This window comes from Sphaerodactylus townsendi, linkage group LG05 (genome assembly GCF_021028975.2).
Source record: "Sphaerodactylus townsendi isolate TG3544 linkage group LG05, MPM_Stown_v2.3, whole genome shotgun sequence".
Taxonomy (NCBI): domain Eukaryota; kingdom Metazoa; phylum Chordata; class Lepidosauria; order Squamata; family Sphaerodactylidae; genus Sphaerodactylus; species Sphaerodactylus townsendi.
In genome coordinates, this window is record NC_059429.1 from 58,649,935 (window position 1) to 58,663,338 (window position 13,404).

The 13,404-nt window shown below is 77.3% G+C and overlaps 1 protein-coding gene across 1 annotated transcript in view; it reads right to left on the minus strand.

Moving 5' to 3' along the window:
• SGIP1 (SH3GL interacting endocytic adaptor 1) overlaps positions 1 to 13,404 on the minus strand; it is a 173,840-nt gene that overhangs the window by 15,146 nt on the left and 145,290 nt on the right. Inside the window, exons 22-24 of the mRNA XM_048497854.1 lie at positions 12,747 to 12,879; positions 12,288 to 12,490; positions 11,497 to 11,561 (exon numbers count right to left, since the gene is read on the minus strand). Coding sequence (XP_048353811.1) covers positions 11,497 to 11,561; positions 12,288 to 12,490; positions 12,747 to 12,879 — 401 coding nt within the window. The remainder of the gene's footprint in view (positions 1 to 11,496; positions 11,562 to 12,287; positions 12,491 to 12,746; positions 12,880 to 13,404) is intronic.

The window sequence follows — 13,404 nt, forward strand, 5'->3', positions numbered from 1 at the left end:
GTGGGGGGGGGGGGGGGTGGGGGGGGGGGGGGGTGGGGGGGGGGGGGGGTGGGGGGGGGGGGGGGTGGGGGGGGGGGGGGGTGGGGGGGGGGGGGGGTGGGGGGGGGGGGGGGTGGGGGGGGGGGGGGGTGGGGGGGGGGGGGGGTGGGGGGGGGGGGGGGTGGGGGGGGGGGGGGGTGGGGGGGGGGGGGGGTGGGGGGGGGGGGGGGTGGGGGGGGGGGGGGGTGGGGGGGGGGGGGGGTGGGGGGGGGGGGGGGTGGGGGGGGGGGGGGGTGGGGGGGGGGGGGGGTGGGGGGGGGGGGGGGTGGGGGGGGGGGGGGGTGGGGGGGGGGGGGGGTGGGGGGGGGGGGGGGTGGGGGGGGGGGGGGGTGGGGGGGGGGGGGGGTGGGGGGGGGGGGGGGTGGGGGGGGGGGGGGGTGGGGGGGGGGGGGGGTGGGGGGGGGGGGGGGTGGGGGGGGGGGGGGGTGGGGGGGGGGGGGGGTGGGGGGGGGGGGGGGTGGGGGGGGGGGGGGGTGGGGGGGGGGGGGGGTGGGGGGGGGGGGGGGTGGGGGGGGGGGGGGGTGGGGGGGGGGGGGGGTGGGGGGGGGGGGGGGTGGGGGGGGGGGGGGGTGGGGGGGGGGGGGGGTGGGGGGGGGGGGGGGTGGGGGGGGGGGGGGGTGGGGGGGGGGGGGGGTGGGGGGGGGGGGGGGTGGGGGGGGGGGGGGGTGGGGGGGGGGGGGGGTGGGGGGGGGGGGGGGTGGGGGGGGGGGGGGGTGGGGGGGGGGGGGGGTGGGGGGGGGGGGGGGTGGGGGGGGGGGGGGGTGGGGGGGGGGGGGGGTGGGGGGGGGGGGGGGTGGGGGGGGGGGGGGGTGGGGGGGGGGGGGGGTGGGGGGGGGGGGGGGTGGGGGGGGGGGGGGGTGGGGGGGGGGGGGGGTGGGGGGGGGGGGGGGTGGGGGGGGGGGGGGGTGGGGGGGGGGGGGGGTGGGGGGGGGGGGGGGTGGGGGGGGGGGGGGGTGGGGGGGGGGGGGGGTGGGGGGGGGGGGGGGTGGGGGGGGGGGGGGGTGGGGGGGGGGGGGGGTGGGGGGGGGGGGGGGTGGGGGGGGGGGGGGGTGGGGGGGGGGGGGGGTGGGGGGGGGGGGGGGTGGGGGGGGGGGGGGGTGGGGGGGGGGGGGGGTGGGGGGGGGGGGGGGTGGGGGGGGGGGGGGGTGGGGGGGGGGGGGGGTGGGGGGGGGGGGGGGTGGGGGGGGGGGGGGGTGGGGGGGGGGGGGGGTGGGGGGGGGGGGGGGTGGGGGGGGGGGGGGGTGGGGGGGGGGGGGGGTGGGGGGGGGGGGGGGTGGGGGGGGGGGGGGGTGGGGGGGGGGGGGGGTGGGGGGGGGGGGGGGTGGGGGGGGGGGGGGGTGGGGGGGGGGGGGGGTGGGGGGGGGGGGGGGTGGGGGGGGGGGGGGGTGGGGGGGGGGGGGGGTGGGGGGGGGGGGGGGTGGGGGGGGGGGGGGGTGGGGGGGGGGGGGGGTGGGGGGGGGGGGGGGTGGGGGGGGGGGGGGGTGGGGGGGGGGGGGGGTGGGGGGGGGGGGGGGTGGGGGGGGGGGGGGGTGGGGGGGGGGGGGGGTGGGGGGGGGGGGGGGTGGGGGGGGGGGGGGGTGGGGGGGGGGGGGGGTGGGGGGGGGGGGGGGTGGGGGGGGGGGGGGGTGGGGGGGGGGGGGGGTGGGGGGGGGGGGGGGTGGGGGGGGGGGGGGGTGGGGGGGGGGGGGGGTGGGGGGGGGGGGGGGTGGGGGGGGGGGGGGGTGGGGGGGGGGGGGGGTGGGGGGGGGGGGGGGTGGGGGGGGGGGGGGGTGGGGGGGGGGGGGGGTGGGGGGGGGGGGGGGTGGGGGGGGGGGGGGGTGGGGGGGGGGGGGGGTGGGGGGGGGGGGGGGTGGGGGGGGGGGGGGGTGGGGGGGGGGGGGGGTGGGGGGGGGGGGGGGTGGGGGGGGGGGGGGGTGGGGGGGGGGGGGGGTGGGGGGGGGGGGGGGTGGGGGGGGGGGGGGGTGGGGGGGGGGGGGGGTGGGGGGGGGGGGGGGTGGGGGGGGGGGGGGGTGGGGGGGGGGGGGGGTGGGGGGGGGGGGGGGTGGGGGGGGGGGGGGGTGGGGGGGGGGGGGGGTGGGGGGGGGGGGGGGTGGGGGGGGGGGGGGGTGGGGGGGGGGGGGGGTGGGGGGGGGGGGGGGTGGGGGGGGGGGGGGGTGGGGGGGGGGGGGGGTGGGGGGGGGGGGGGGTGGGGGGGGGGGGGGGTGGGGGGGGGGGGGGGTGGGGGGGGGGGGGGGTGGGGGGGGGGGGGGGTGGGGGGGGGGGGGGGTGGGGGGGGGGGGGGGTGGGGGGGGGGGGGGGTGGGGGGGGGGGGGGGTGGGGGGGGGGGGGGGTGGGGGGGGGGGGGGGTGGGGGGGGGGGGGGGTGGGGGGGGGGGGGGGTGGGGGGGGGGGGGGGTGGGGGGGGGGGGGGGTGGGGGGGGGGGGGGGTGGGGGGGGGGGGGGGTGGGGGGGGGGGGGGGTGGGGGGGGGGGGGGGTGGGGGGGGGGGGGGGTGGGGGGGGGGGGGGGTGGGGGGGGGGGGGGGTGGGGGGGGGGGGGGGTGGGGGGGGGGGGGGGTGGGGGGGGGGGGGGGTGGGGGGGGGGGGGGGTGGGGGGGGGGGGGGGTGGGGGGGGGGGGGGGTGGGGGGGGGGGGGGGTGGGGGGGGGGGGGGGTGGGGGGGGGGGGGGGTGGGGGGGGGGGGGGGTGGGGGGGGGGGGGGGTGGGGGGGGGGGGGGGTGGGGGGGGGGGGGGGTGGGGGGGGGGGGGGGTGGGGGGGGGGGGGGGTGGGGGGGGGGGGGGGTGGGGGGGGGGGGGGGTGGGGGGGGGGGGGGGTGGGGGGGGGGGGGGGTGGGGGGGGGGGGGGGTGGGGGGGGGGGGGGGTGGGGGGGGGGGGGGGTGGGGGGGGGGGGGGGTGGGGGGGGGGGGGGGTGGGGGGGGGGGGGGGTGGGGGGGGGGGGGGGTGGGGGGGGGGGGGGGTGGGGGGGGGGGGGGGTGGGGGGGGGGGGGGGTGGGGGGGGGGGGGGGTGGGGGGGGGGGGGGGTGGGGGGGGGGGGGGGTGGGGGGGGGGGGGGGTGGGGGGGGGGGGGGGTGGGGGGGGGGGGGGGTGGGGGGGGGGGGGGGTGGGGGGGGGGGGGGGTGGGGGGGGGGGGGGGTGGGGGGGGGGGGGGGTGGGGGGGGGGGGGGGTGGGGGGGGGGGGGGGTGGGGGGGGGGGGGGGTGGGGGGGGGGGGGGGTGGGGGGGGGGGGGGGTGGGGGGGGGGGGGGGTGGGGGGGGGGGGGGGTGGGGGGGGGGGGGGGTGGGGGGGGGGGGGGGTGGGGGGGGGGGGGGGTGGGGGGGGGGGGGGGTGGGGGGGGGGGGGGGTGGGGGGGGGGGGGGGTGGGGGGGGGGGGGGGTGGGGGGGGGGGGGGGTGGGGGGGGGGGGGGGTGGGGGGGGGGGGGGGTGGGGGGGGGGGGGGGTGGGGGGGGGGGGGGGTGGGGGGGGGGGGGGGTGGGGGGGGGGGGGGGTGGGGGGGGGGGGGGGTGGGGGGGGGGGGGGGTGGGGGGGGGGGGGGGTGGGGGGGGGGGGGGGTGGGGGGGGGGGGGGGTGGGGGGGGGGGGGGGTGGGGGGGGGGGGGGGTGGGGGGGGGGGGGGGTGGGGGGGGGGGGGGGTGGGGGGGGGGGGGGGTGGGGGGGGGGGGGGGTGGGGGGGGGGGGGGGTGGGGGGGGGGGGGGGTGGGGGGGGGGGGGGGTGGGGGGGGGGGGGGGTGGGGGGGGGGGGGGGTGGGGGGGGGGGGGGGTGGGGGGGGGGGGGGGTGGGGGGGGGGGGGGGTGGGGGGGGGGGGGGGTGGGGGGGGGGGGGGGTGGGGGGGGGGGGGGGTGGGGGGGGGGGGGGGTGGGGGGGGGGGGGGGTGGGGGGGGGGGGGGGTGGGGGGGGGGGGGGGTGGGGGGGGGGGGGGGTGGGGGGGGGGGGGGGTGGGGGGGGGGGGGGGTGGGGGGGGGGGGGGGTGGGGGGGGGGGGGGGTGGGGGGGGGGGGGGGTGGGGGGGGGGGGGGGTGGGGGGGGGGGGGGGTGGGGGGGGGGGGGGGTGGGGGGGGGGGGGGGTGGGGGGGGGGGGGGGTGGGGGGGGGGGGGGGTGGGGGGGGGGGGGGGTGGGGGGGGGGGGGGGTGGGGGGGGGGGGGGGTGGGGGGGGGGGGGGGTGGGGGGGGGGGGGGGTGGGGGGGGGGGGGGGTGGGGGGGGGGGGGGGTGGGGGGGGGGGGGGGTGGGGGGGGGGGGGGGTGGGGGGGGGGGGGGGTGGGGGGGGGGGGGGGTGGGGGGGGGGGGGGGTGGGGGGGGGGGGGGGTGGGGGGGGGGGGGGGTGGGGGGGGGGGGGGGTGGGGGGGGGGGGGGGTGGGGGGGGGGGGGGGTGGGGGGGGGGGGGGGTGGGGGGGGGGGGGGGTGGGGGGGGGGGGGGGTGGGGGGGGGGGGGGGTGGGGGGGGGGGGGGGTGGGGGGGGGGGGGGGTGGGGGGGGGGGGGGGTGGGGGGGGGGGGGGGTGGGGGGGGGGGGGGGTGGGGGGGGGGGGGGGTGGGGGGGGGGGGGGGTGGGGGGGGGGGGGGGTGGGGGGGGGGGGGGGTGGGGGGGGGGGGGGGTGGGGGGGGGGGGGGGTGGGGGGGGGGGGGGGTGGGGGGGGGGGGGGGTGGGGGGGGGGGGGGGTGGGGGGGGGGGGGGGTGGGGGGGGGGGGGGGTGGGGGGGGGGGGGGGTGGGGGGGGGGGGGGGTGGGGGGGGGGGGGGGTGGGGGGGGGGGGGGGTGGGGGGGGGGGGGGGTGGGGGGGGGGGGGGGTGGGGGGGGGGGGGGGTGGGGGGGGGGGGGGGTGGGGGGGGGGGGGGGTGGGGGGGGGGGGGGGTGGGGGGGGGGGGGGGTGGGGGGGGGGGGGGGTGGGGGGGGGGGGGGGTGGGGGGGGGGGGGGGTGGGGGGGGGGGGGGGTGGGGGGGGGGGGGGGTGGGGGGGGGGGGGGGTGGGGGGGGGGGGGGGTGGGGGGGGGGGGGGGTGGGGGGGGGGGGGGGTGGGGGGGGGGGGGGGTGGGGGGGGGGGGGGGTGGGGGGGGGGGGGGGTGGGGGGGGGGGGGGGTGGGGGGGGGGGGGGGTGGGGGGGGGGGGGGGTGGGGGGGGGGGGGGGTGGGGGGGGGGGGGGGTGGGGGGGGGGGGGGGTGGGGGGGGGGGGGGGTGGGGGGGGGGGGGGGTGGGGGGGGGGGGGGGTGGGGGGGGGGGGGGGTGGGGGGGGGGGGGGGTGGGGGGGGGGGGGGGTGGGGGGGGGGGGGGGTGGGGGGGGGGGGGGGTGGGGGGGGGGGGGGGTGGGGGGGGGGGGGGGTGGGGGGGGGGGGGGGTGGGGGGGGGGGGGGGTGGGGGGGGGGGGGGGTGGGGGGGGGGGGGGGTGGGGGGGGGGGGGGGTGGGGGGGGGGGGGGGTGGGGGGGGGGGGGGGTGGGGGGGGGGGGGGGTGGGGGGGGGGGGGGGTGGGGGGGGGGGGGGGTGGGGGGGGGGGGGGGTGGGGGGGGGGGGGGGTGGGGGGGGGGGGGGGTGGGGGGGGGGGGGGGTGGGGGGGGGGGGGGGTGGGGGGGGGGGGGGGTGGGGGGGGGGGGGGGTGGGGGGGGGGGGGGGTGGGGGGGGGGGGGGGTGGGGGGGGGGGGGGGTGGGGGGGGGGGGGGGTGGGGGGGGGGGGGGGTGGGGGGGGGGGGGGGTGGGGGGGGGGGGGGGTGGGGGGGGGGGGGGGTGGGGGGGGGGGGGGGTGGGGGGGGGGGGGGGTGGGGGGGGGGGGGGGTGGGGGGGGGGGGGGGTGGGGGGGGGGGGGGGTGGGGGGGGGGGGGGGTGGGGGGGGGGGGGGGTGGGGGGGGGGGGGGGTGGGGGGGGGGGGGGGTGGGGGGGGGGGGGGGTGGGGGGGGGGGGGGGTGGGGGGGGGGGGGGGTGGGGGGGGGGGGGGGTGGGGGGGGGGGGGGGTGGGGGGGGGGGGGGGTGGGGGGGGGGGGGGGTGGGGGGGGGGGGGGGTGGGGGGGGGGGGGGGTGGGGGGGGGGGGGGGTGGGGGGGGGGGGGGGTGGGGGGGGGGGGGGGTGGGGGGGGGGGGGGGTGGGGGGGGGGGGGGGTGGGGGGGGGGGGGGGTGGGGGGGGGGGGGGGTGGGGGGGGGGGGGGGTGGGGGGGGGGGGGGGTGGGGGGGGGGGGGGGTGGGGGGGGGGGGGGGTGGGGGGGGGGGGGGGTGGGGGGGGGGGGGGGTGGGGGGGGGGGGGGGTGGGGGGGGGGGGGGGTGGGGGGGGGGGGGGGTGGGGGGGGGGGGGGGTGGGGGGGGGGGGGGGTGGGGGGGGGGGGGGGTGGGGGGGGGGGGGGGTGGGGGGGGGGGGGGGTGGGGGGGGGGGGGGGTGGGGGGGGGGGGGGGTGGGGGGGGGGGGGGGTGGGGGGGGGGGGGGGTGGGGGGGGGGGGGGGTGGGGGGGGGGGGGGGTGGGGGGGGGGGGGGGTGGGGGGGGGGGGGGGTGGGGGGGGGGGGGGGTGGGGGGGGGGGGGGGTGGGGGGGGGGGGGGGTGGGGGGGGGGGGGGGTGGGGGGGGGGGGGGGTGGGGGGGGGGGGGGGTGGGGGGGGGGGGGGGTGGGGGGGGGGGGGGGTGGGGGGGGGGGGGGGTGGGGGGGGGGGGGGGTGGGGGGGGGGGGGGGTGGGGGGGGGGGGGGGTGGGGGGGGGGGGGGGTGGGGGGGGGGGGGGGTGGGGGGGGGGGGGGGTGGGGGGGGGGGGGGGTGGGGGGGGGGGGGGGTGGGGGGGGGGGGGGGTGGGGGGGGGGGGGGGTGGGGGGGGGGGGGGGTGGGGGGGGGGGGGGGTGGGGGGGGGGGGGGGTGGGGGGGGGGGGGGGTGGGGGGGGGGGGGGGTGGGGGGGGGGGGGGGTGGGGGGGGGGGGGGGTGGGGGGGGGGGGGGGTGGGGGGGGGGGGGGGTGGGGGGGGGGGGGGGTGGGGGGGGGGGGGGGTGGGGGGGGGGGGGGGTGGGGGGGGGGGGGGGTGGGGGGGGGGGGGGGTGGGGGGGGGGGGGGGTGGGGGGGGGGGGGGGTGGGGGGGGGGGGGGGTGGGGGGGGGGGGGGGTGGGGGGGGGGGGGGGTGGGGGGGGGGGGGGGTGGGGGGGGGGGGGGGTGGGGGGGGGGGGGGGTGGGGGGGGGGGGGGGTGGGGGGGGGGGGGGGTGGGGGGGGGGGGGGGTGGGGGGGGGGGGGGGTGGGGGGGGGGGGGGGTGGGGGGGGGGGGGGGTGGGGGGGGGGGGGGGTGGGGGGGGGGGGGGGTGGGGGGGGGGGGGGGTGGGGGGGGGGGGGGGTGGGGGGGGGGGGGGGTGGGGGGGGGGGGGGGTGGGGGGGGGGGGGGGTGGGGGGGGGGGGGGGTGGGGGGGGGGGGGGGTGGGGGGGGGGGGGGGTGGGGGGGGGGGGGGGTGGGGGGGGGGGGGGGTGGGGGGGGGGGGGGGTGGGGGGGGGGGGGGGTGGGGGGGGGGGGGGGTGGGGGGGGGGGGGGGTGGGGGGGGGGGGGGGTGGGGGGGGGGGGGGGTGGGGGGGGGGGGGGGTGGGGGGGGGGGGGGGTGGGGGGGGGGGGGGGTGGGGGGGGGGGGGGGTGGGGGGGGGGGGGGGTGGGGGGGGGGGGGGGTGGGGGGGGGGGGGGGTGGGGGGGGGGGGGGGTGGGGGGGGGGGGGGGTGGGGGGGGGGGGGGGTGGGGGGGGGGGGGGGTGGGGGGGGGGGGGGGTGGGGGGGGGGGGGGGTGGGGGGGGGGGGGGGTGGGGGGGGGGGGGGGTGGGGGGGGGGGGGGGTGGGGGGGGGGGGGGGTGGGGGGGGGGGGGGGTGGGGGGGGGGGGGGGTGGGGGGGGGGGGGGGTGGGGGGGGGGGGGGGTGGGGGGGGGGGGGGGTGGGGGGGGGGGGGGGTGGGGGGGGGGGGGGGTGGGGGGGGGGGGGGGTGGGGGGGGGGGGGGGTGGGGGGGGGGGGGGGTGGGGGGGGGGGGGGGTGGGGGGGGGGGGGGGTGGGGGGGGGGGGGGGTGGGGGGGGGGGGGGGTGGGGGGGGGGGGGGGTGGGGGGGGGGGGGGGTGGGGGGGGGGGGGGGTGGGGGGGGGGGGGGGTGGGGGGGGGGGGGGGTGGGGGGGGGGGGGGGTGGGGGGGGGGGGGGGTGGGGGGGGGGGGGGGTGGGGGGGGGGGGGGGTGGGGGGGGGGGGGGGTGGGGGGGGGGGGGGGTGGGGGGGGGGGGGGGTGGGGGGGGGGGGGGGTGGGGGGGGGGGGGGGTGGGGGGGGGGGGGGGTGGGGGGGGGGGGGGGTGGGGGGGGGGGGGGGTGGGGGGGGGGGGGGGTGGGGGGGGGGGGGGGTGGGGGGGGGGGGGGGTGGGGGGGGGGGGGGGTGGGGGGGGGGGGGGGTGGGGGGGGGGGGGGGTGGGGGGGGGGGGGGGTGGGGGGGGGGGGGGGTGGGGGGGGGGGGGGGTGGGGGGGGGGGGGGGTGGGGGGGGGGGGGGGTGGGGGGGGGGGGGGGTGGGGGGGGGGGGGGGTGGGGGGGGGGGGGGGTGGGGGGGGGGGGGGGTGGGGGGGGGGGGGGGTGGGGGGGGGGGGGGGTGGGGGGGGGGGGGGGTGGGGGGGGGGGGGGGTGGGGGGGGGGGGGGGTGGGGGGGGGGGGGGGTGGGGGGGGGGGGGGGTGGGGGGGGGGGGGGGTGGGGGGGGGGGGGGGTGGGGGGGGGGGGGGGTGGGGGGGGGGGGGGGTGGGGGGGGGGGGGGGTGGGGGGGGGGGGGGGTGGGGGGGGGGGGGGGTGGGGGGGGGGGGGGGTGGGGGGGGGGGGGGGTGGGGGGGGGGGGGGGTGGGGGGGGGGGGGGGTGGGGGGGGGGGGGGGTGGGGGGGGGGGGGGTTGGGGGGGGGGGGGGGGGGGGGGGGGGTGGGTGGGGGGGGGGGGGGGGTGGGGGGGGGTGGGGGGGTGGGGGGGGGGTGGGTGGGGGGGGGGGGGCGGTGGGGGGGGGGGGGGGTTGGGGGGGGAGGGGATTGGGGGGGCGGGGGGGGGGGGGGGGGGGGGGTGGGGGGGGGGGGGGGGGGGGGGGGGGGGGGTGGGGGGGGGGGGGGGGGGGGGGGGGGGGGGGTGGGGGGGGGGAAGGTGTGATACATTTTGCACCTAGCAAGATTTCCCCAGGTGAAAGGGAAGCTCTCCTCTGCCCAAATTCTTTAGTCTGATTGGCAACCAAAACAGCAGCCCCTTGCAGAAGATCTTTTGAATTCGAAATTGGACAGAAAAGAAGTTTTATAAATGCTTTATCTAAATGTAAATATTTTAATATTTTAATGAAAAAATATTTTAATGAAAAAAAAGGATTAAATGAAAAAAATCCATATCTTCCAAAAAACCTAGTTTGAACAGAAATAACAAGTAAATCGAAAGAAATGACTCAGCCAAAAACGATAGCTGCATTAAATATAGTTTGCATTAGTTGCATTAACTAGATGAAACATGGCAGGGACGTAGGTAAAGATTTTTTATGGGGGGATGGTTCGGGGGTGGGGCCACACCCCCCACCCACCCTTAGGGGATGACCACGCCTCTCCAAGCCTTGCCCCCGGCTAGTGCTTATAAAAGCAGCTCTCCAAGGCCGGGGATGGCAGACTCCCCCGCCCTCCCCTCCCCTGCCCCCCATCAGCTGGGCTCCCAGCCGGCAGTTGGCAGTTCCTTCTGCCCTCCCTTCTGGGCAGAGGCATAGAGGGAAAATGGAGCCCAGTGCAAAATCTGAGTTTTGCGCCCCCACCCCCACCCCGGGCAGCTGCTGTGATGCTGGAATCCACCCCCAAACAGCATCACTTTCAATGGTGTTTAAACTAGGGAGCCCAGATTCTCATTTTAAACCCACCTTAAAGGGAGAATCTGGGGTACCCAGTTAACCAACATTGAAAGTGATGCTGTTTTGGGGTGAATTATCCCCCACCATGAAACAGCATCACTTTCAAATGTGGCGTAGTGGTTAAGAGCATTCTAATCTGGAGGAACGGGGTTTGATTCCCCGCCTCTGCCGCTCATGTGCTGTGTGAGGCTTATCTGGGGAATTCCAGATTAGCCTGTGCAAAAATTCCCACACACACCATAGCCTGGGTGATCCTTGAGGCCTTAGCCATCACAGCTTTTTCAGAGCTCTCTCAGCCCCACCCACCTCACAGGGGTGTTTGTTGTGAGGGGAAGGTCAGCACTTGAGATTATGTAAGCTCCTTTGAGTCTCCTAAAGGAGAGAGAAGGGGGGCATATAAATCCAAACTCTTCTTTCTTCTTCTAAACTGAGGACCTCAGATTCTCCCTTAAAATCCCATGCTTGAAGGAAGGGGTGGATTTAAAAGGAGAATCTGGGGAAGTTTGAGGGGTTGCCTGCTGTCTAGGGGTGCAATTCTTAAGCTAGCAGCACCAAACTTTTAGGGTATTCCTTTAGGAGACACTCCTAATGATACCACCCAGGTTTGGTGAAGTTTGGTTCAGGGGGTCCAAAGTTATGGACCCTCAAAGGTGTAGCCCCATCTGCTATTACCTCCCATTGGAAACAATGCAGGATGGGGGCACCCCCTTTGGGAGTCCATAGCTTTGGACCCCCTGGACCAAACTTCACAAAACCTGGGCGGTTTCAGTAAGAGACTCTCCTGATGATACCTCCCAGGTTTGGTGAAGTTTGGCTCAGGGTGTCCAAAGTTATGGACCCTCAAAGGTGTAGCCCCCATCTTCTATTAGCTCCCATTGGAAACAATGGAGGATGGGGACACCCCCTTTGGGAGCCCATAACTTTGGACCCCCTGAACCAAACTTCACCAAACATGGGTAGTATCATCAGGAGAGTCCCCCAAACAGTCCCTGAAAGTTTGGTGCTGCTAGCCTAAACAATGCGCCCCCTGCAGGCCAAAAATAAAAAACAGTAAAAATGTTTTAAAAACCCACAAACGTGGGGGCAGAGCTTCGGACATGAATGGGGGGGTTGAATCCAAGAAAACCCCCACCCCTTACCTACGTCCTTGAAACATGGGACATCCCTGGCTTGGAGAAACTGTCCTGTCCCTTTAACAGAGGCTTAATGTGTGGAAATGGGCAGGTGAAGGTTTTCATGCAATGGAGATCAGTAATGTCACATGGTAAGTAACATCCCTTTAAGCTCCATTAAAGAGACAAGACATTTTTGTTCCAGGCAGTTGGCAACCATAGGGATTGATGACAGGACTAGGGTTAGGCTGTTTGTTTCTTTCCCCACCAAGTCTTAGAACAGTTTTGGGTTGCAAATTTCTCCTGTGGAAAAGCCCCCCCCCCCCTCACAGTCTCAGTGCAAATCAACCCTCCCTTGACTTAGTTATGGATTTTCCACATCTCTTTGACTTAAGCTCATCCTATCACCTCTTCAAAACAGTAGGAAAAAATGACTACACATGCCATACTGAAGGTGCAGTAAAAGAGCCTACATATACCAGAGGGCTCACAGAAAGAAAAACTGAGAAGAGAAGACTGAGTTTTTAGAGTCTTGAATTATTACCTCCATTTTCAGATTTTTGTGAAATATCAGGAATCCTCCACAATATCCTTTGCTGTTCAGCATTCCTAAAAACAACAAAAAAGAAAGAGCACTCATGTGAAGGTTAGGGGTACTGAGGAAGTATTTCTCAGCCTTTTGAACTGTGAGGTAAATGAATGTTCATCTTTAGCACATGCTTGCCTGTATTGCAGAGGGGATGTGGACAGACCCCCTCAGAGTTCCATAGAGGCCCAAGCTACTTCCAGCTTTGAGGGCCCCCATCAATAATAAAACAAAACATAAAAATCCAACCAAAAACAATGAAAATACCTGAAAATAAAATGAAATAGAAAAGAAAGAAAACCACATATCTGCTTTATTTAGCATATGCTTTTCTAAATTGGTCTGCTATCTCATCTAATTTCACCACAAGCCTCCTTACAATTAAAATGATGGTAATGATCAAAATAATCACATCCATTAACTATATAGAATAGGATCACTGTAAAGCACTAAGTCTCCCATTAATACAATACATTTGACCATTCTCACATTGACTTTTGAGTTCTAGTACTATTGCACTGTCAGCCTAATCACAATTACATGAGATTAAGCTGTGCTGATTTCAGCAAGACTTACTTCCAGATAAGTATGGTCACATGCGCACACATACAGCTGTACACTAAATGCTGAGGGATTATTGAGGCAGAATACAATTGCCCAGAATCTGTTTGAGGTTATCCAGAAGGCTGGTTCAGCTGTAGACATTAAAAGGGACACAGACTGAGTGGAAAGTAAGTGCTGGTTCATACCAAATACCAGGTGGAAGCACAGCTTGAAGTTTTGTGACTCCTCCATCTATGGGAACAAGGAATTGCACGTTGTTTAAAGCGACTGGTGTAGTCATTGCCTCTAGATTATATTTGTAGTCTATGCGCAGATCAGTACTTGTAGGCTCACACCGCCAGTTCACTGCCAGGTTTAATGGGGTTGACTGAATACCCTGGACTGATACCTTATAAACATTACAAAAACATACAATTTAGTATGCATAAAGAACAAAAGGAATACAATACATTGTTGCTTATAAAACAGAGAATCTCCTCTATTTTTCATCAACAGGTATCCCAGAGTGACAAAGAGAAGGCAAAAATATCATATATATCTAGGTGATCACAGCTAAAAACTTTAAAACTTTAATATCAAATTATGATTATGAATGTTATTGTTAGTCACTATTTTTGTAAGATTAATCTCTGCAAAGCCTTTACCTGATATTTTAGCATATCCACATTATAGTATGTTGCTTGGGGTTTCTGTTCAGAAACTTTCTTTAAATGAGTCATCAGATTTGGCATGTTAACCCAGAATTCCTTCATGTTGGCATCAGTTTGCGTACTGTCACTGCATTTGTTTATAAAAAGGAGAATTAACTACTCTCATGAGCAGAAATTACATTTGTCATAGTCAGCACAGAGAAAGAGGTCAACATTATCTTTTTGGTAGACACATGTTATTCTGACTACTAAAGGAAACGCACTGGCAAGAGTTACTTTTAAAGGTTGTGAGACAAAAACAACCCTGGGTCAGGAGACAAGTTTTTGAAGCACCTCCCTCCTTAGACCATTTGTTGTCTGAGATCCATGTTTCATATTAAAATGGAAAAAATTAAGATTGGAGGCAACCAAGATTAGAGGCAACCAAAAAGCTGCCACACAGGGAGTAGCTAGGAACTCGGACACAGTGTGACAATGGCTGTAGCCTTTGGCTTCCTGAGGACTTATCAAAATTTTGGGCATGAGGCTTTCAGTACAATGATCAGACTTTGTCAGATACAGTACAATGATCAGACTTTGTCAGATAAATCACTTGATTGGTTCAAGGCTTTTATTGAAGACATGTCAGGAACATAGAAAGAGAGTTCTGGCA